This window comes from Giraffa tippelskirchi, chromosome 4 (assembly GCF_054371585.1).
Source record: "Giraffa tippelskirchi isolate mGirTip1 chromosome 4, T2T-mGirTip1v1.2.pri, whole genome shotgun sequence".
Lineage (NCBI taxonomy): Eukaryota > Metazoa > Chordata > Mammalia > Artiodactyla > Giraffidae > Giraffa > Giraffa tippelskirchi.
In genome coordinates, this window is record NC_137278.1 from 31,053,954 (window position 1) to 31,076,983 (window position 23,030).

The 23,030-nt window shown below is 47.5% G+C and overlaps 1 protein-coding gene across 4 annotated transcripts in view; it reads right to left on the minus strand.

Annotated features, from left to right (window-relative positions):
- Positions 1-23,030, minus strand: part of ADCY3 (adenylate cyclase 3) — an 87,839-nt gene that overhangs the window by 39,826 nt on the left and 24,983 nt on the right. For all 4 annotated transcript variants that reach the window (XM_081592722.1, XM_081592719.1, XM_081592720.1 and 1 more), the window contains exon 3: positions 7,279-7,428. In XM_081592722.1, coding sequence (XP_081448848.1) covers positions 7,279-7,428 — 150 coding nt within the window. The remainder of the gene's footprint in view (positions 1-7,278; positions 7,429-23,030) is intronic.

The window sequence follows — 23,030 nt, forward strand, 5'->3', positions numbered from 1 at the left end:
TGTATATTTTATCACAGTAAATATACATATATATATACATGTTCACACATATATGTATACACATACAACTTTAAAAATGCACTGATCAAGCAATTCCACTTCTAGGTTTTTAGCTTTCAGATATATTTATACATATATAATATGGTATCCCTATAAAGATATATATTATAGCAACGTTTGCAGTAGCATAAAACTGGAAATAACCTAAATGTCTACTTACAGAAGCCCTTTTAAATAAATGATGTTACCTCTACACAATGGAATTCAACACAGTCACAAAAAGCATGAGGCAATGCAACATGGACTTGGAACCCTCTCTAAGGGACTGGGTGAACAGAGAGTGCAGAAGAGTGAACATACCATTTGTGTGTGAAAAGTCTATATAGGCACACCTTGGAGATATTGTGGGTTCAGTTCTAGAACACTGCAATAACGTGAATATTGCCATAAAGTGAATACATGGATTTTTTGGTTTCTCAGTGCATATAAAAGTTATGTTCACACTATATTGGAGTCTATTAAGTGTGCAACAGCATATCAGAAAAAATACTTCATTGCTAAAAATTTTTAACCGTCATCTCACCCTTCAACAAGTCATGATCTTTTCTCTGGTGAGGGCCTTACCTTGAAGTTGATGGCTGCTAACTGATCAGGGTAGTAGCTGCTGAAGGTTGGGGTGACTGAGGCAATTTCTTAAAATAAGACAATGAAGTCTGCAGCATCAATTGACTCTTTCATAAATGGTCTCTCATAGCATGTAATGCTGTTTGATAGCAATTTACCCATAGTAAAACTTTCAGAACTGGAGTCAATCCTCTCAAACTGAGCTTCTGTTTTATCAACTAAATTTATGTAATATTCTATTAATAAAGTCTTTGATGTCATTTCAACAATCTTCACAGCATCTTCACCAGGAGTAGAATCTATCAAGAAACCATCTTATTTGTTCATTCATAAGAAGCCATACTTCATCCATTAGTTTTATCAGTAATTCAGTCACATCTTCAGCCTCCAGTTCTAATTCTGTCTCTCTTGCTATTTCTACCATATCTGCATTATTTCCTCCACTGAAGTCTTGAACCCCTCAGTCATTCATGAAGGTTAGAATCAGATTCTGTTAATGTTGATATCTTGACTTCTTCCCATGAATCACAAATGTTCATAATGGCATCTAAACTAGGGAATCCTTTCCCGAAAATTTTCAATTTACTTTGCCCAGATCTATCAGAGGGATCACTCCCTATGGCAGATATAGCCTTACAAAATATATTTCTTAAATAACGAGACCTGTAAGTTGAAATTACTACTTGATCCATGGGCAGAAGAATGGATGTTATGTGGGCAGGTATGAAAAAAACATTAATCTTATACTTCTTCATCAGAGCTCTTGGGTGACCAGGTGCATTGTTAATGAGCAGTAATATTTTAAAAGGCATCCTTTCTTCTAAGCATTAGGTCTAGATGGTGGGCTTCAAATATTCAGTAAAAATATGCTGTAAACAGATGTGCTGCCATCCAGGCTTTGTTGTTCCATTTATAGAGCACAGGGAGAGGCGATGTAGCATAATTCTTAAGGGTCCTAGGATGTTCAGAATGGTAAATAAGCATTGGTTTCAACTCCCAAGTCACCAACTGCATTAGCCCCTATTAAGAGAGGCAGCTCATTCTTTGATGCTTTGCAGTCAGGCATTGACTTCTCCTGTCTAGCTATGAAAGTCCTAGATGATATCTTCTTCTAATAGAAGGCTATTTCATCTACATTGAAAACCTATAGTTTAGTGTAGCCACTTTCATTAATGATCTTAGCTAGAACTTCCAGATAACTTGCTGCAGCTTCTACATCAGCACTTGCTGCTTCACCTTCCATTTTTATGTTATGGAGATGGCCTCTTCCTTAGACCTCAGAAACCAACCTCTGCTGGCTTCAAACTTTTCTTCTGCAGCTTCCTCACCTCTCTCAGCCTTCACAGAACTGATGACAGTGAGGGCCTTGCTCTGGATTAGGCTTTGGCTTCAAGGAAGGTTGTGGCAGGTTTCATCTTCTAACCATATCACCAAAACTCTCCATATCAGCGATAAGGCTGTTCTGCTTTCTTAGGAACTTTCCCTTCGTATTCACAACTTGGCTAACTAGTGCAGGAGGCCTAGTTTCTGGGCTGTCTTGGCTTCTGACATGCCTTCCTCACTAAGCTTAATCATTTCTAGCTTTTGATTTAAAGTGAGAGTCATGTGAGTTTTCCTTTCACTTGAACACTCAGAGGCCACTGTAGGGGTACTGACTGGCCTAATTTCAATATTGTTGAGTCTCAGAAAATAGGAAGGTCTGAGGAGAGGGAGAGAGAGATAGGGGAATGGCCAGTCAGCGGAGCGGTCAGAATAAATATTATTTATTAAATTTGCTGTATCATATGGGTGCAATTCATGGTGCCCCCCAAATAAATACAATAATGAAAGCAAAAACCCCTGATCACAGATCACCACAGCAAATATAAAATTAATGAAAAAGTTTGAAATATTGTGAAAGTTACCAAAATGTGACCCAGACACATGAAATGAGCAAATGCTGTTGGGGAAAAAAAAAATGGTGCTGGCAGACTTGCTTGGTACAGGGTTGCCAAAGTCTTTCTTTTCCTTTCTTTTTCGACACACCACGGCTTGTGGGATCTTAGTCCCCCAACCAGGGATTGAATCTGGGCCCTCTGGTCTGGAAAAGATTGAAGGCAGGAGGAGAAGGGAGCGACAGAGGATGAGATGGTTGGATGGCATCACCAACTCAATGGATATGAATTTGAGCAAACTCAGGAGAAGTGAAGGACAGAGAAGCCTGGTGTGTTGCAGTCCATGGGGTTGCAAAGGGTAGAATATGACTGAGCAACTGAACAACAACACTTCAATAAATAAATAATAACAGGAGCAACAGTGTGTCTTACGGCTGGCATACAATGGAAGCCCAAGGACAAGGGAAAGACTCCTTCAAAGGGCAGAAAGTAAGAATCTGGCAACCTAAAATTCTTTATCTGATTAAAAAGTGGCTTTCAAAATTAAAATCAAAATAAACTCTTCTAGCAATTAAAAATGGAGAGAATTTAGTGCCAGAGCTACATGAAAAGCAGTATTACAAGGAATTCCTCAAGAAGGTGGAAGTACAGCAATGAAGAAGTGGAGTATAACCAAGGGTAAAATATGGGCAAACACAGGTAATGACTATTAACTGTAAAAAAATGATAATTGTGTAAGACTGTTTTGTGGGGTTTAAAATATATGTTGAATTATACACTACAATCAAATCACTATGTTGTACACCTGAAACTAAGAAAATATTGTAAATCAACCACATCCCAATTTTTTAAAAACCTGAAATAAATAAATAATAATATACATTACAGTGGCTAGAAAATATGGGGGAGGGGGAATTAAGTGTTGTGAGGTCTTTGCATTGTGACCAAAGAGGCAAAAATACTTTGGGGTAGATGCAAATGAGTCATAATTGACATTTATTGACCTTATTTCATTTTTGAAAGGCATTTTGATACAGACACGTGCTAGGTCAAAAATCAAGTTCCAACAAATTTCAAAGGGCTAAAATCATATAGTTCAGTTCAGTCACTCAGTTGTGTCTGACTGTTTGCAACCCCATGAACTGCAAGCATGCCAGGCCTCCCTGCCCATCACCAACTGTCAGAGTCCACCCAAACCCATGTCCATTGAGTCAGTGATGCCATCCAACCATCTCATCCTCTGTTATCCCCTTCTCCTCCTGCCTTCAATCTTTCCCAGCATCAGGGTCTTTTCAAATGAGTCAGCTCTTTGCATCAGGTGGCCAAAGTCATACAGAGCATGTTCTTTGACCATAGTCAAATTAACCTAAAAATCAACAGTAAAATGATAACTTTTAGGAACTTCCCTGCAGGTACAATGGTGAAGACTCTGTACTCCCAATGCAGGGGGCATCAGTTTGGTCGCTGGTAGGGGAATTAAGATCCCTCAGACCACATGGTGTGGCAAAAAAAAAAAAAGATAACTTTCAAACAGTCCCCAGATATTTGGAAATTAACTAATGTACTCCTAAGCAGTTCATGGATCAAAAGAACCTCAATGGATTCAGAAAATATGAATTTTAGAATTTGGAAAACTGAACTAATTGACAACAGAAATATGACATATTGAAACTTGTGGGATAAAGCTAAAGCAACATAACGAGGGAAATCTATAGCAAAAGTACATGTTTTAGAAAAGAAATGCCGAAAATTAGCTATATAAGTTCCATTTCAAGAAGATAAAAAAGAACACCAAATTAATCCCAAAGAAAATGGAAGAAAATGACAAAGTTAGAAGTATAAATTAATGAATTATAGAAATGTACAAAAAAACCAAAAAGGTGTTTCATTGAAAAGTCTAAAACGTGAATTAACCTTAGTAAAACAGATTAAGAAAAAATTTAAAAATATAAGGCACAAATTACCAATATCAGTAATGAAAAAAGAAACACAAATCCCATAGACAATGACACACAGAGATAAAATACAATACACGTATAGCAACAATTTGAAAACTTAGATGAAATGGATAAGTTCTTGAAAAAACAAAAACTTTCCAAAACCCACACAAAAGGAAGTGTAGACCTTTACTTTTTAGAGGAACCAATCTACTCATAAAGAAAAACTCCAGACCCAATAGGGCTTCACAAGTGAATTCTTCTAAACATTAAAAGAGTAACCTAAAAGAGGGAACATTTCTCCAGTTAATAAGTTGGCATAACCATGATACCCAAACCTGTCAAGGACACAGAAAGAAAGTTAAAATGGAAAGCAGGTCTCATGTACATAGTCACAAAAGTCCTAAAGAAAAACACGAGCAAATGTTAACTCACAGGTGGCAGAACTCCAGTGCTTTTCTCATCCTCAAAGGGATTGACACAGATTATCCCATTTTACCTGCAAATGTATTATCGTCTACACTTCACATATAGGGAAACTGAGGCCCAAAGAGGGGAAAGAACTATCCCAAGGGCACACTCAGGCTAAAGTCCACTTGATGGACATTTACAGGCACCTGCTGCACCCCAGGTGTGTCCCTCCTCTCCTTTCACCTCCTTTCGGCCTCCCTGGACCTCTCATTCTGGGGCCAGTGTCTGCCCTGCTGCTGCCACATGGCCTGGGCAGACAGCCAGGCACCCTCTGGCTGCTCCATAGTGTCCAGGAGGCCTGGAGCACACAGGGGTGATTCTCTCTGCCAGGCCCCAGGTTCCCTGCACTGACCCTGCCAGGAGCGAGCATTCAGCCCAGGCATTAAAAAGCAGGCCTAGTGGCCTGACCATCACCGCTCCCAGCTTTCCAAGTTACAAAGCACTTCTGTGTTTCTCATTTGACCCTCAGGGGACCCTCAGCAAGATGATGATCATCAACATCTCCACTTTGGAGTAGCAATACTCCCACTTTGAAGATGAGGAAAGTGAGGCTCTACAAGGTGGATAACTTGTCCAAATCATCCACACATAGAAAAACAGACCCAGGGTGAGACACAGGGCCTTTAGCATCACCCCAGAAGGCCCCCACCAAGCACCATGGAACATGATTGAAGATGTCCTGGATTATACACTATGAGACTGACAAGATCAACACAGATGAGTATGCTCAAAACTGCACAGACTATATAAAAAAGAGCCCTCAAGTCTAGCTAAGTGGTGACACACACATTTTTTTTTTTTTTAATGTAGAAAACACAGAGGGATGCCTCCACAGTATGAGAGATCAAATGCAAACAAGAACCAAGACAGTATAGAAGGCAGAAATTAAAGAATGCCTTTGAAGGGGCTCAATAAAGCCAGTAAAGCAGGATTCTTTAAATACGTTCCAGCCGCAAGCACCTCTTCAGTAACAAAACGACACAGGGCCGAGGAGAAGGGGACAGGTATGATGGCCCCTTGTCACCATGGAAGTCAGGATGGTTCCCCTTCTAAAGCCTGTCTTATGAAAGAGATGAGTCCAAGGCTCAGCTCAGAAGCTTCTAGATCTCATTGGTAAACAGAGAGAGAAGAAACACCCCAGGACAGAGGAAGCCAGGACATACCAGCTAAATGAGTCAGTGTGTGCCTTCAAACAGCACTGCCTGGAGAATGTGAGGTTCACCAATGGAACCCCTCGAAACTACTGCCCTGCCCACCTGGGTGGCAGGGTCCATGAAAACAGCAATTTCAGTGAATCTGCTGAGCCCAGAGCAAACAGCACCACCCGAACACAAAATGACATGGTTCCCAGAGCAGAGAGGCATATATTTTCAACCTACTGAGTTCGTTTATTCAGGGGAAGTCAACCTATGAAGAACAGGAAACTGGCAGATGAAATTTCTGAAGACCTTCAAAAAGCATCTGAGACAAATCCAGACCAAAAACTATTTAAAAGACTGAGTCACATGAGAGCAGGGAGCTTCTGCGGTGGATGAGGCTGGAGTGAAGCCAGTAAACACAGCGTGGGGACAGCAGGCACTTCTCTCAATGGAAAAATGTAAACAGTGGGGTCCCCAGGGGCTGGGCTGGTTTTACTGTGTTCACAAATGACTTAGCAGGAGAAGGCAGTGGGGAGCTTGCCCTGAGTGCAAAGGAAACAGTGCCCATGGGAGGAGGGAGGAGGGGATGACAGACTTCACCCAAGAGGACCCTGAGGCCAGGGAATGTGTCTTCCACCCCCACCCCACCGCAGGGAGCCCTGAGCACACAGTAGGTGGGTAGCATGAATCTGCACAAGAGGGAGTGACAGAGGGATACGAGTGATGCCTCCAAAGAAACTGTGGTGCTGGAGAAGACTCTTCAGAGTCCTATGGACTGCAAGGAGATCAAACCAGTCAATTCTAAAGGAAATCAATCCTGATTATTCATTGGAAGGACTGATACCGAAGCTCCAATACTTTGGCCACCTGATGTGAAAAGCCAACTCACTGGAAAAGACCCTGATGGTGGGAAAGACTGAAGGCAGGAGGAGAAGGGGGTGACAGAGGATGAGATGGTTGGATCATATCACCGACTCAGTGGACATGAGTTTGAGCAAACTCCAGGAGACAGTGAAGGACAGGAAAGTCTGGTGTGCTGTAGTCCATGGGGTCGCAAAGGGTTGGACACGACTGAGGAACTGAACAACAACAACTCTAGTAAAAGAGAATTCAAACTCCAAGCCCCACTGAGCCCTGGAGACCCAGAAGTAACTGGGCTCACTCCCTTCCAACAGGCCCCAAACTGGGGTCCCAGGCCGGTACTGCCCCAACGCCTTCCCCAGAGAGCCTGACCTGCTGCTGACTCTGCTCCTCCAGGTTCATCTTCACCTCCAGAGACTGGCGGGCCTCCAGGAAGGCCTTGCGGTGCTTGCGGTCTGCCATGTAGTAGGACATGATGCCCACGACGATGGCGCACAGGTAGAGGAAGACGTTGGCCAAAATCTGCATTCCAAGGAGGAGGAGAGGAAAGGACAATGGTCAGGGCCCACCTTCAGGAGAGGGAGGGGACCAAAATCCATCCCCAGGTTGCCCAGGGTCCAGGGAGGTGCCTAGCAGAGCTTCTGGCCTTGAGCTGGTATTCAGATCCCTGGAGTAGACCCTGCCCCACCACCATGGATGCCTGAAACTATTCAAGGGTGTGGCTCCAGGCCTGGAAGGCTGACAGGAGGACCACTGTTCTCCCACTCTCCTTTACATGGTAGCCAAGCTGGCCCATCCTGCCCACTGCGAGGCCTGAGTGGTCCCTCCGTTACTCATCCATTCACCCACTTACTCGTTCAATGACCACTTACCCTTACTTCATAGGTGCATTTAGGCACTGTGCTGAATAGCTGGGGAGGAAAGCGAACCAGATCTACTGGCCAGGCGTGTATAATCCTAACAGCTACAGGTCATAGGGAATGTCACAGGAGAGCAGAAGAGGTCCTAGGCTGCTTCCGTTATCACAATGCTACCTAACATGTGAGTCACAGGTTACAGACCTCTAGGATTCACGTGCACCCTCTGAGCCAACTCACCTGCCACCTGGTAAGAGGGTGGCCAGCACCAACATCCAGGTCTCACAAGGAACTAAAGCTACAGGAAGCAGAAGAAGGAGTTTGGGATCTAATGTCGGTCCGGTGAGCTCAGTGTACTAACACCAAGGGCTTCTTTGGGCATCAAGAGGCTGTTTCCCCAGCCCTGGCACCCTTCAGGCTGCCCTACGTGTCCCTGGTCCCTAGCTCCCAGAGGTGGCCAGAGGTAACTTTGACTGTGGACCTGACATCCAAACTACACCTGATTTCCGGGTGCTGGCTGCTGCCAGCTCCAATCTCTGACCCAACTTGGCCCTATTTTGGGCTGGACCAGGTTCTAATTTCATACTGTTCATGGGGTTTGCAAGGCAAGAATAATATTTTTTCCAGTAGTCATGTATGGACATGAAAGCTGGACCATAAAGAAGGCTGACCACTGAAGAGCTGATGCTTTCAAACTGTGGTTTAGAGAAGACTCTTGAGAGTCCTCTGGACAGCAAGGAAATCAAACCAGTCAATCCTAAAGGAAATCAACCCTGAGTAATCATTGGAAGGGCTGATGCTAAAGGTAAAGCTCCAATACTCTGGCCACCTGGTGCAAAGAGCCAACTCATTGGAAAAGACCCTGATGCTGGGAAAGACTAAAGGCAGGAGGAGAAAGGAGCAACAGAGAATGAGATGGTTGGATGGCATCACTAACTCAATGGACATGAGTCTGAACAAACTTCAGGAGATAGCGAAGGACAGAGGAGCCTGGCATCCTGCAGACCATGGGGTCGCAAAGAGTCAGACATGACTTAGCGACTGGACAACAACAAAGGTTCTAGTTCCTCCCACTTCTCTAAGACCACTGGCTGGGAATCTTCTCCAACAAGGCCTGTTTCCAGGTCTGGTGCTTCTTACTCCCCTGAGGCTGCCCCAGGTTCCCTGCCTTGATTCTCTGAGGGCCTGTCAGAGGTGGACAGACCTCTCCTCTCAAGCGTGTGGTTTTTGGAGCAGAAGGTGGAAATTGAGAGGTAGGAAGGGAGACAGTTCTTAGTTCCTGGCCCTAGGGGAAGAAAAGACCAGTCCAGTGGAACATAATAAATTCTGAGGTAGGTGAAAAATGCAGGGAAGTCCATTTTAGATTTTTAAGCAAGAAGGTTTAATAGATAATAAGGCAAGTTAATTGTAACATTAATTTTCTGAGTATCCTTGGTTACGCTGTATCCCTTCTGTTTTAATGTTTCATCAGGGCTGCTGGTTGATACTAACTAGGAGAACCTACCACTCAGAAAGAAGCTTCCTAAAGAGCTTGTACTTGGCTACCAATCTGAGCCTGTGGGTGTTGGGGGGCACTCAAGAAAGGCCCACTTAGTAATGAATTAATTAGTAGGTGAGATGTACAATAACAGAGGTGTGTCTTGGTGCTGATAATCAAGTCACTGGGTGATAATTTCACAAGCTTCTTAGACAGTTGGTTCTGGCAATTAGCAATAGCCGGATCTTGGGCCTGGGCAGCTCTGATGGCCTACACCATTTGTGGGGCAAGCAGGTGGGATCTCAAAGTCCTTTGGGACATCTCCTGCACCTTCTTCTGGACCATGACAGCCAATTCCCACGAGCAATCAGTATCAGTATGGCCTCAGGCCACTTTATTAAACATCTGATGATCAAAAAAGCTGCTAATTTATAATTTATGTTCAATGAGTCAAAGCAAATCACACAGATCACTGAGTCTCAAAGCCAGTCTACTGTGAGGTCCGGGAAACTCCATCAGCCCAGAGGCTACTCTCCATGGGGCCCGTGGGGCCTTAGAAATCTGCTTGCCCTCAAGTTCATGGCTCAGGAAACTAGACTGTCAAGGTCAGGCTGCTCCCCATGCATACTCATGGAGTAGCAGCACCCCATAAAAGTCCTCGGAGTGGGGGAGCAGTCCAGATACAGTAGCCACCAGGCCGAGAGTCTCGGGACTGACAGGGCTCAGGGTCCTGGAGGGTAAGGGAGGTGCCACACACCTGGACCCAACACCTGCCAGTGTCAGCAACTGAACCAGGGGCTCCAGACAAGGTGGGATAACCTGGGGCCACCGGCCTGTGTCTGCCCTGGCCACAGCCAGCCTGGGCTGTCACACGGCTGGGGACAGAGCTCCACACTCAGGGGTCTTCCTGACCACTCACAAGCATGGAAGAGGCAGGCTGTGTAAAAGGTACCGTGCTGAGACACTTGCTCCTTGGAAGAAAAGCTATGACAAACTTAGACAGCATATTAAAAAGCAGAGCCATTACTTTGCTGACAAAGGTCCATATAGTCAAAGCTATGGTTTTTCCAGTAGTCATGTATGGGTGTGAGAGCTGGACCACAAAGAAAGCTGAGCACTGAAGAATTTATGCTTTTGAACTGCAGTGTTGGAGAAGACTCTTGAGTCCCAAGGACTGCAAGGAGATCAAACCAGTCAATCCTAAAGGAAATCAACCCTGAATATTCATTGGAAGGACTGATGCTGAAGGGCCAATTCTTTGGCCACCTGATGCGAAGAACTGACTCATTGGAAAAGTCCCTGATGCTGGGAAAGACTGAAGGCAGAAGGAGAAGGGGACGACAGAGGATGAGATGGCTGGATGGCATCACTGACTTGATGGACATGAGTTTGAGCAAGCTCCAGGAGTTGGTGATGGACAAGGAAGCCTGGTGTGCTGTAGTCCATGGGGTCGCAAAGAGTCAGAAACAACTGAGCGACTGAACTGAACTGAACTTGTGTCAGGAATCACTGTTATGCATTACCTACTGAGGCATCCACTGAAGAAAACCTAACTTGCAGACAGACCAGCAGAGAGCAGCTCTAGTGGAGAAGTTCCAAACCAAAGATTATAATCCAAAAACTAGAAGAGGATTCAGATTTGGTTCATGCCTGGGGCCATGTAGGCCAGACAGCATTCCTTTCATAGAACTGCATGTATTTTAAAATAAAATCCATTTTTACAATGCCACTTGCAGGAACAGAGTCTAGAAAGTACATTCAAGGGGAGCCCTGGACTCTGGCAGTGCCCCTTACCAGCCAGGTGCTGCCAGGTCAAATAACCAGCCCGAGTTTGTTTCATCATCTTTGAGCTGAGGGAGGGACTGACTCATCTGGAAGGTCCCTCAGCCCTGACACTGGTCCTCTGACCTCACTGAGGACAAAGGTTGGGATTGGAGACCTGGTCCCGAGAGGCCAGGGGAAGGACAGCAGGTTGGTTCCAGGTTGGCCAGAGAGTCATGCTGCCTCCCGTGCCCTGGGCACCCCTGGTCCTGGGAAACCTCACCCCCTTCCTGACCTGCACTCTCAGCTGCAAGGATATGGAGGCAAACGGCCACATCTGGGCCAGGTGGAGGCTGCGCTGGAGGCTCAGGTGGGTCCTGCAGGTGCTATCCATGCCAGGGAACCTTTCAGTGAGCGCATCTGTTTCCAGGCGATTCTTCCCACAGTCCCAGGCCTTGGGTCTCCTGGAGCACCCCCAATTCTCTAAACTTGCTTCAACTGAAGAAAAGGCCCTCATGGGGTGCGGCTGCTCTAGTCCACCTGACCTCTCTCATGTGCAGCCACAGTTCTGAGGCCTGGAAGGAGCTCGGTAACCCCTCAGGGCCAGGCAGAAGTGGAGAGAGGCTCCGCCCATGACAACAGGCCAACTCTCAGCCTCCAAATCCAGGACACAAATCTGCCAGGTGATGCTGCCTAGCCAAGGAGACCTCCAGCCAAGAAAGCAGGGGTCTGCTCTGGGGAGGGGCCAGGGGATGCACTGCAACAGGTCCCCTGGGGTGATGGGGGCCCAGCTGCTCCACCCCAGGTGTGCACAGGTGACTGGCAGGGCAGGCTGCACACACTCCCAGGGGACCCCGGAAATGCAGCCAGGGCCGGGAGCCCCTGATCTTGTCCAGTTCCCTTGCCTGTAACACCCCTTCACATCCCAACCTTACATCCTAGACATGGGCACGCACCTTACCCGCCTCATCTCATTGAATCTTCACAAGGTAGGTGATGTTATTCTGATTTTACAGGAGAAGAAATTGAAATTAAACAAGGGCTCATAACTAGAGGATAAGGTTTCTTCCTGCTCGCTCAGTCATGTCCAACTTTTTGTGACCCCCATGGGTTGCAGCCCGCCGGTCTTCTCTGCCCATGGAATTTTCCAGGCAAGAATACTGGAGTGGGTTGCCATTCCCTATCTTCCCGACCGAGGGATGGAACCTGCGTCTCTTGCATCTCCTGCAAGAATCCTCCTGCAGGTGGTCTCTTTATCACTAGCACCACCTGGGAAGTCCTCTCTTCTTATTCTTTGATGCACAATCCAATCCCACAAGCACCCTTGGCTAATTTATATATTTATACCCCCACCTTTTCCCAGAAAGGCTATTAGATATTTTTTAACACTAAAATTAAAATTTCCACCAAGATACCAGCCCTAAGGCACTTACTGTGAGCTGCTTGCACTTTTCATCTGAAACAAAGCAGTACATCGACAGATTTCCACAATTTCCATACACATGGGTGGTCATTAGCTCTAGGCTCAGGAATTCCTAAATTACCTGTTTCATATTTATAAATGTAAGTGTGTCTCACTTAGCAAAAGGAATGTGCTCCCCCAAAACGTGCTTTGAAACAATGAGTTGTGCTCCTTCAGCAGTGAGCCCCCACCCCCACCCAGGGCTGCACGGAGGAATCAAAGGTGACCAGGAGGCCACCCCAGGGACCACGAGCCCAGCGCTGCCAGAGAAGGTCTAGGTCCAGGCGAGGCCATGATGATGGACAAGGCAGGCAGCTGTCATCTCTCTAACTCATCTGCTAGTATTGCCTCTCACACTACCATTCAAAAGCTGCAGACCCAGCTTTGGACCAGCTTTTGCAAACTTTTGGCCGCCAGGAAAGCTTGAACCCTGGAGAGAATCTGAGATGAGTCTTTCTCGTGATTACGACAAATGGGCTTCTTCAAGCTGAACCTTGAGCTCTGCTGGTCTGGGATGAATTTTCTGGTCCTCCCACTCCAGTGAGTGGGGAAGGGCCTTCTTGTCAGAATTCAACTCTCTTCGGAGCCGCCTTTCTTGTACCTACTGCTGCATAAATACCTCCCCCAACACCCCAGCCCACCTGGCTGCCTCTCTTCCTGCTCAACCTCCATCTCCCTTCCTCCCCTCCATCCCTTCCCCACCCTCCTCATATAGGGTTCTGTCCTGTCTCTCACAGACAGGGCACCTGGTAAGGCCAGCACTGCTGTCCTTCTCACCCCTGTGTCCCCAGAATCCACCCCAGCCCCCACCCCGCACCCGGTGCTCAGGAAGCCAGAGCAGTTGGGCTGGACACACCAGGTAATGAAACCACAACACAGATTCCCCACTCAGCTGATCCCTTCAGCCTCTGAACACGGATAAGCAGACAAGAAACCATCCTAAAGTCAACCTCTGGCCCCCCACGACCTCCCAGGACCCAGCCTTCTAATTAACATCCCATCTGCAGCACCCTACCCTCTCCCACCCTAAGATCAGAGAGGAATGGGGCTCAGTTACTCCCCCAGGATGGTGCAGACCCCCAGGACAGCAGGAGGGGGACAGTCTGAGAAATATCCAAAGTATAAAGCAGAGCATACAAAGAGGCAAGAGAAGGGTAGGGATGGGTGGGGTGCCGCGTTCATTCAGGAAGAGGTTAGATGGCATTACACATGCTCCAGAGAGAGATGGGGTCTCAGAAACATGGTAATAGGCTCTGATACTGCAGCCAGTGAATGAGCGTGGCCCTCTGCCTCTATATCATCCAAAGGATGAATCTGGAGAGTTCCAGCTCCACTTTCCAGTTCTGAAAGTGAGCAGCAGCCCAGATGCACAGACCCTCACTCCTGCTCCTCCCCATGGTCCTGGGCTGGCCACGACAGCACAACCTGGCCGCCCACCTAGACAGGCTATGCCTGAGAAGACTGCTCTAGGGTGCCGTTGAGGTCACCTCTTCATGCCCTAGTGGCCTCCTTTAGACTGGGCAGCAGTCTTACTTCAAAAGAATTGTTCCTTGAGATGAATGGAGACAGTAGCATGGAAGCATATACACTACCATATGTAAAACAGATAGCCAATGGGAGTTTGTTGCATGACTCAGGAAACCCAAACTGGGGCTCTATAACAACCTAGAGGGGTGGGAAAGCCCGGGAGGTGGGAAGGAGGGGACATGTGTGTACCTATGGCTGATTCATGTGGATGTATGGCAGAAATCAAACCAATACTGTAAAGCAATCATCAATTAAAAATAAACATAACTATAAAAAAAGAATTGTTCTTTTTTTTCCTTTTAAACACAAGATTCTAAAAATAATGAATAAAATGAATGAATCTCCCAAGTGGGTAAACAATCAGACTAAAACTTTGTCTACCCACGACAGCTGGACCAAGTGTTTATAATACCCCAGCTCAGAAATGCAACCGTGAGAAAACTCCTTTACGAAATCCTTCCTCTTGGAATCTGACGAGTCACCACGTCCTGCACAGTCTCTAACAGCCCACAGGGACAGGGGTGGTTCTAAGTGGGGCTTTAAGATGGAAGTCACCCCACCAGAGGCAGGCTCATGGTTCAAGTACTCAGGCTGACCTCACTCTGTAAGCTCATTCAGGCCTGCAGATTCCAGAACATTCCCCAAATGGGGGGTGGAGGGGAAGACTGCAGCTCTAGGGTGTCAGCTGTCCTCAGAGATCTTGTGAAGCTCTGCTGCTGGGGGAAGGCCTCTGTTCATTGAAGCTAACTTAGATGTTTTGGAAAAAAACTCTCCCAGGAGCTGCAGGGCGGGAAGGAGCAGGGGAGAAGACACCTCTGCAGCAACCAGCCTCCACAACCTAAGGAAGACGGGCCAGAGCCTGCAATGACAGCCACACATTGCCCACCGGGTCCCCACCTGGGAAGCCGTGCTCCCGGCAGACCCTTGGAGGGGCCCACTGGTGGATGAACACATGGCAAAGAGGCTGGGCCATGCAGTCACAGAGAACCTCCCCCATCACCAGCAGGCTGTGTGGCCTGGAGCAAGTCACTTAACTTCTCTGAGACTTGGCCTCCTCATCCTCACCGTAACCCTGAAGGCTGTTTCACTAAGATTAAAACAGATTCTCTGCAACACCACCTAAGAGAGGGGTTGGCACAAAATATGTTAACAGCATTTTTTTTTATTTCTTCCACAGAAGAGAAGGAAAATTGGTACCTAACACTTTTTATTTCAGGCTATGCTGTGCGGCATGTGGGATCCTAGTTCCCCAACCAGGGATTGAACCTGTGCCCACTGCATTGGGAGCGCAGAGTCTTAACCACTGAACCACCAGGGAAGTCCCCCTAATAACACTTTAATGAAGTTTTACAAGAACTTTCACATTCAACGGGTCTCCTAGCAATGCTGAAACTGGAACGCAGATCTCCCTTTTCATTTTTCCCCCTACAAGCACAGAGTTTAAATTTCAAGACATTAAAAACAATTCTATCCTGGCCCCGAAGACCAAACATCAGAAACCAGCCTGGCCAGGCACGGGTGGACTTGGGGCAGGTCCACCACCACTTTCTTGCCCAGCAAGCACACCACCCAAACATGAGGCCAAGGCCGCTTTCCCTACATTCCTGTCTTGGTAGCTGATTTGTGATGTGGGTCAGCAGAGGCTGGGTGAAGTCTGTGGGGCTGGGGGACCCTGGGAGCTCAGCACCCAGTGAAGACCTGGAGCATTTATGCATATGGGGAGGTCTGCAGTCAGTGGGGTCATGGTCCCGTGCTCCCGCAGGGTAAACGCCAGCATCCTTGAGCCGAGAGATGACTGGAGTCTCTAGTCAATACAACCCTACTCAACACAATACATAGCTCAAGCCTTGGGGCACTGTGACAAGCTCTTCCAAGTCAGGTGTTTTGTCAACTTTCCACCACCTGCCTCAAAAGGACTTCCAGAAGCTTCCTACTTGTTTAATACCTTGGACATGCCTCTGCTAAAAGATATTCAATATTCACCCTCTTCCAAAACAAAGATGACTTCCAGATAGTCATCCAGCCATCTTGACGTGTGACACACGGTCTCTTGTGACCTGCTAGGTGACCAGAACAGCTTTCCAGGTTGTACACTGCACACCACAGGGGCACTACTCCAGACTCAGACACGATGGCTCCCCTGAAGACATGGAACACAGAAGCCCTGACTATGGGGCTCCCATGTCACTCTGAAGTCTTGTATGTGGCTGCTGCCCACCAGGCTTCCCTCACTCCAGCCACACTGGGCATCTCTCCAATCTCTAACAAGATGTGCTATTTCAGGGCTCTACAGCTCCGTCCAGAACACCCTGTTCTCTCCCCTTCCCGACCAGCGGAGGGCTGGCCACACACTGAAATGATGCCCTGACCTAACCAGGTCAAGCATAAGCATGCAGCACACCCCTGGCCCTTAGTCATCCCTCAGAAACCATTAGCTGCTGTTATTACTTCAAGATTATCTCCAACACCCCTCCCTGATTCCCAGACAGAACCATCCATCCATTCACCCATCAATTTAGTGAATGCCTACCCTGTGCTAGGTAGGTACTTGGCATTTAGCAGTGAATACAGCAGAAAAAGTCCCTACTGTCATGGAGCTGATGACTTGGTAACAAAAGACAAATAAGCAATAAATAATTCAACAATAAGAGTATCAAAACTCAGCAGAGAATAAAAATGAACGAGTGACTGGGTGGCTGCTGTAGACTGAGTGAGGCAGACGGCTGGTCCCCATTCTTCACTCCCTTGTAAAGTCCTGTTCAGCCACACCTCTGCCGTGGCCTCATGGAGAGTGATGAGGTTCCTCCCTCCTGCTGACTAGAACTGTGTGATCTACTTTGGCCAAATGGATGTCCGTGCATATGATACAAGCAAGAAATACGTTTGCTTCCCACTCTGTGCTGCTGCTGTCGCCATGAGAACAACATGCACCAAAAGTTCACTGGTCCAGTAGAATGAGAAACCCATGGAGGAGAGCTAAACTGAAGCTGCAGCTTGTAGCCAAAACCAGCTGAAGCCCAGCCTACATCAGCCACACCCCAGCCAACCCACATCCCAGCCAACCCACACACACGTGAGCGAGAAATGTGCAGTTGTGAGCCATTGACGTCTGGGCTGTTTGTTACAAAGCATTAGGTGAAAACAGCTGACTGTGGTTAGATGGTTAGGATAGGTCTCCCTGAAGCGGTGTTGCTTAAACCGAGATATGAACGTCAAAAAAGTCCCAGTCACAGGAAAAAGCAGAAGAAAGAGCCTCTTGGATGGAGAACACACTGGTGCAAAGACTCTTTCCCATGAGACAATCCTCCCCCCTCCACCTCCTGATGCATCTGTGTGTATCACCCAGACAAGGACACAAGGAACACCTGTGATCAGGGTGTGACTTGTACTCGCATTTGCAGCCACAGGGCCTGGCCCAGTTACTGGCACAGAGCAGAAGTTAGCTGCATGAATGGCTATCATAGAAAGAAACTGAACGAACAGTCCTTTTTCCACTGTGGTGTCCCTTTAGTAAGAGCCAAAATCCAGCTGCAGAAAGGCTGGAACAGTTGTCAACTAGGGTGGGGTGGTGGTGATCTGGGGACCATTTGGCAATGTGTCTGGGGACATTTTTGATTGTCACAACTAGCGGGGAGGATGCTCCTGACATCTCCTGGGTGGAGGCCAGGGCTGCTGCTGAAGACTGCATGGTGCACCAGGGAGTTCCCACAATGAGGAAGTGTCCAGCCCCAAATGTCAACAGCTCTGAGGTTGAGAAACCCTGGCCCAGAGCAATGCCTTCTTCCCTTTGGATTCCTGAGTCTTCACTTGAAACTTGCTTAAGCTTTTGAACTGAAGAGCAAGGAACTCTGAGGACAAAGATGGAACAAGAAGATTTATTTTTATATCAATTGTAGACCTCGTGGGCTAAGAGGACAACACTACCAATACTTGCTAAATGAAAGGACACAACAGCTTGACAAGTGCACCCACAATGGACAGAAGGAAGGTCCAAATCCCATAGGTAGAGATGATTAAGACCAGAGAAGGGCACCTGGTCTGTCTCCTCCCTGGAGGAGCAGATGCAGGAATAAACATCTCACAGTTGGCATTTAATACTGACCAAGGATTATCCACTTGAAGTCTGTGGACCAGGTTAGGGAGAGTTAGTGAAACTCTAAAATTGGAGGGGAAATTTTTGCCCTCTTCTGAGGAGCAAATTCCATTGCTTTCAACCAGATTCTCCAAAGGGTCTGTTTGCCCAGATGATGAAGAACCACAAAACAAATCAAAAGTGCTTGATCTCCTCATGTGGCTTCGGGGCAGAAATACAAACATCAGGTCACGGCACTTTGTGTCTCTTCTTACACATGTGACCCCATTAGTCACCTTGGTATTTTTCCACAGGCCAAATGATTCCCTTTCTACTTAAAGGAATCTGTTTTTAAAATGTTTAATCATGTTTGGCTTAAGATTTTTTTTTTAAACTCAACCCTCAACTGTCCCAAGTTCTTACTGAGTGATGGACCCCATACTGGGTCCTGGAGAGTGAAAAAGAACTTCAAGAGCCCAGATCTACTAGAGGAAAAGAAGCCACAGGAAATGCAGGAAACACAGACTGGTTGTGAGAGGAGAGGAGGACAGGTTGGCAAAGGTGGTAGTCCCTACTGTACAACAAAGTGATTCAGTTATACATATATGTATACATTCTTCTTTCTATTCTTTTCCATTATAGTTTATCGCAGGATATTGAATATAGTTCCCTGTGGTCTACGGTAGTCCCCAAAAAGGAGTAAAATGCGCTAGTCATACTCAGTTGTGGGTTTTCACACATGCTGACAACACAGAGCTTTTATATACATATTAATAGATGGATCAGTAAGTGTGTCAGTGCACGTGTGCTCAGTCGTGTCTCTTTGCAACCCCATGAACTCTACTTTGGCCACCTGATGTGAAGAGCCGAGTCATTAGAAAAGACCCTGACGCTGGGAAAGATTGAAGGCAGGAGGCAGAGGGGACAACAGAGGACAAGATGGTTGGATGGCATCACTGACTCAATGGACATGAGTTTGAGCAAGCTCCAGGAGTTGGTGATGGACAGGGAAGCCTGGCATGCTGCAGTCCATGGGGTCGCAAAGAGTCAGACATGACTGAGCGACTGAACAAGCCAGGATCCTCTGTCCATGGGATTCTCCAGGCAAGAATACTGGCGTGGGTTGCCATGCCCTCCTTCAGGAGATCTTCCTGATCCAGGGATGAACCTCCATCTCTCATGTTTCCTGCATTGGCAGGCATGTTCTTTACCGCTGGCGCCACCTGGGAAGCCCTACTATGTGCACGTGTGCTCAGTTGTGTCTGACTCTTTGCAACCCCATGGACTGTAGGCTCCTCTGTCCATGGGATTCTCTCGGCAAGAACACTGAAGTGGGTTGCCATTTCCTCCTCCAGGGTAATACTTGGATAGTAAGAGCAATTTAACCCAATTTCTCACAAGGACCAATGTTAAATACAGAAAAGGCAAAAAGTAATAAACTGTACACTCATGGAAGTCACCAGAACAATGAGAGGGTTCCGGCTGCCTGCTCTGGCCTTCTCACCTCTAAGTAGCCCTACTTGGATTGAGTGCAGAGATCCTGACTCCCTGGAACTGTCTTTGAGTGAGCTTGAGAACAAATGCACCAGCCCAGAGGAGCATACCATCTGAAGACAGAAGGAGAGTTCTAGAATCCCAGCAGTATGACCGTCACACAACAGCACAACACGAAAGGGATATGCAGTCTCACAAGTACACGGTAGCCCCTGTACACAGAGCCACGGAACTCAGCAAACTTGGGATTCCGAGGACTCCGTACCTCTCGATACAAGATGACTCATGTCCTGAGAGTAGAACTTTCTGCAGACTCTCAGCTGCAGAAACCTGCGTCATAGCTTTCTCCTTGGAGATTCGACTCCCTCTGCTCTCCGAGTGCTTCTGAGGGATTACTCAGCCTCGCTCAGCCCTGCAGCCTCCTAGAGCCTTGCCTAGAGACACCCGGGATGTGGGATTTTAGTCACCGGTTCTGACTCGACCCTTCAGTGCTTATTCCTTAGTTGCTGTTTCTCTAGTTTCTGATCCAGGTGCATTGGCATCCCAAGGATAACTGATTAAGACTCAGGAATCTAAATCTTGCACCCCGACTCCAGGTGATTCTCTTTTATTCACTGTTTAGGTGGTAGGCATGCATGCTCAGTCGCTCAGTCATGTCTGACTCTTTGCAACCCTATGGACTGTAGCTCTCCAGGCACTTCTGTCCATGGGATTCTCTAGGTGATATAGTAAATATCAAAACAAAGCCAAGATCCTGGAACCTTCCTGGTTCTTTAAACCAAACTGTGAACATTGCAATCGCTTTACATCAACTCCCTCTGCCTACTGCCTGTTTTTCTTCTGTCCATTTATTCTCTTCCCTAACAATCTTCTGATCCTTCTCACCCTAAGTTACATAGTCACCATCACAGACTGGCCTGGAAGGAACTTGCCAGGCCACAGCCCAGTCCTCTCCGTGCACCATCTGAGTCACGTGACACACAAAGACTTTCAAATTCCACAACTCAAATTTAAAGGCCTGGCGAGCTATCATCATTCCTTTCTTCAGCCTCAACTGTCTTGAATTAGCACCATCTGAGTAGGCTCCCAACCCTGGCAGCACCTGAAACTCACCTGGGGGCCATGACCGGGCAGCATCCCAGAACAGTGAAATCTGAAGCCCAGATGTGGGCATCGTTCAAAAGCTCCCAGGTATAGCCCAGGAACAATGGGAACACCCAAGCTTGTCACACTCTCCCCAGCCAGTCCCAGGCTGAAGGTCCCATTTCTGCCAGCCATGGGTTGCGACCACAGTTCACCCGACTGTGTACCCAAGTCCCAAGTAATCCGCAGTAAGCCTTTGTTGGCTGACTGTTCTCCCTGTTGTTGGTGCTCCTTTCCACACCTCCAGTGGGTCATTCATTCCATCTGGTCTTTCTGGGTCTTCTTCATTGTCCTCCTCCTGCCATCATCTAGCCCAAACCCTCACCTCCCCCAGGACTGGGCACAGACTTATTTCCCTGGCCCCTCTCTGGTCTTGCTAATCTACCCTCTGGTCAGTTTAGTTTAGTTCAGTCGCTCAGTCGGGTCCAACTCTTTGCAACCTCATGGACTGCAGCACGCCAGGCCTCCCTGTCCATCACCAACTCCCAGAGTCCACCCAAACCCATGTCCATTGAGCCGGTGATGCCATCCAACCATCTCATCCTCTGTTGTCCCCTTCTCCTCCTGCCCTCAGTCTTTCCCAGCATCAGGGTCTTTTCAAATGAGTCAGTTCTTCGCATCAGGTGGCCAAAGGATTGGAGTTTCAGCTTCAACATCAGTCCTTCCAAAGAACACCCAGGACTGTTCTCCTTTAAGATGAACTGGTTAGATCTCATTGCAGTCCAAGGGACTCTCAAGAGTCTTCTCCAACACCACAGTTCAAAAGCATCAATTCTTCAGCACTCAGCTTTCTACCCTCTGGGGTCACATTAAAATTCCACAATTACCTTTTTGAAAGTTCCATCTCCTGCTCAAAACACCTCAAGAGCTGCCAATTTTCCTCATTCTGGTACGCGAGATCCTACATAACTCTGTCCCCTAGGACCTTTTCTAAATATCTCCCACTGTCCTCGGATGTAAACCACCTGCTTTAGCCAAGTTGATGTCCCCAACGTTGTCACCCAGCAGGCACTCCTGAACCTCAGCATGTGTCACAGCCCACACTCCGAGGACCCTCAAACTTTTCCAATGAAGTACGTGTGGAGGAAGCTTCACCTCTTTCCCTGCTGGGGCATGCAGCTTCTGCATTCTATTCCATAAAAACCCATGTTTGTATTACTATTTTTAAGTGTCTTAAATGTTTGCCTTTGAGTAAAACACATGAGTCTGTCTGTTACATTACATGCTCCACTTGGGCAGGGACAAGATCTGTTCCAAGGACCCTGTGTGGCCAGCACTGGACAAACACCTGGCACATAGGAGGTGCTCAGTGACTACTGAGTGAAGGAATGAATAAGTTGGGGATGGAGGGGGGAGGGAGAGACTGAAGGAAGGGAGGGAGGAAAGGATGCAGGGAGGGAGGATGGAAACACAGATGTTACAGTCACCCTGAGTTATGCCGAGTACACCAGGCAAGCATACCCTTGCATCCATCTCACTGTGAGCAGTGCCCCACCCAAACTGGCCCTCCCATCACCTTCCTCCCCTCCTTCAAAATCTAGCTGACCTCCGCCCCTCCACAGAGCCTTCCCGGATGGCCCCACCCCCGAGCGATCACACTCTCCTTGTGTTTCTTCTCTAGTTTCTTAGAGAGGAAATAAGGGCAAGATAAGTCATTCAGAGAAAAAAAAAAAGTTTAAATATGCAGGCATACTCTGATCTCATTTTCAGAGTAGAAATGAAACGGGGCAGGAGCAGAAACACCAAAATGTCAACAGCGCCTATCACGCAGGGGAGGGAGGTTTAGGATGACTTCTGTTTTTTTCCTTTTCACCGCATCATCTTTCTGTAGTGACTCTCTCTGGGCAGAGACAATAAAGACAAGGGGCACTGTGGGAAGTTTCAGCTGCTCCCTCCACTCGCTTGAAACACCCTAACCACCACTGGACCGGGACCCTTAGAAACTGAGACTCATCTTCAGGGAAACTCCTTCTTGCACTGGGAAGGACCTCAAGAAACACCCGGTGGCGGGCAACCCCACCCAGAACCTCCCCTGTGCACATACCTATTTCTACGGGACATGCCTCCCCCCCACCAGATTTCTCAAAGGGCCACCTAGAAAGACAAACCTTCCAAGGGTCTTCAGACAAGATCTGGGCGCAGCATCGGATGGCCTTGCCCTCAGCCCTCCTGCTCTGCTCTGTGAAATGCAGGCACCCACAGGCTTGCAGCCACCAGGAGTAAAGGGAGACCCCCGCCCCAGACCCTAGGGGTCAAGCCGATCATCCGTCATTCAGCATTCAGTGCCAACACGTGCAGAAGAGGCACCGTCTCCTGAACTGGAGCTGGTTC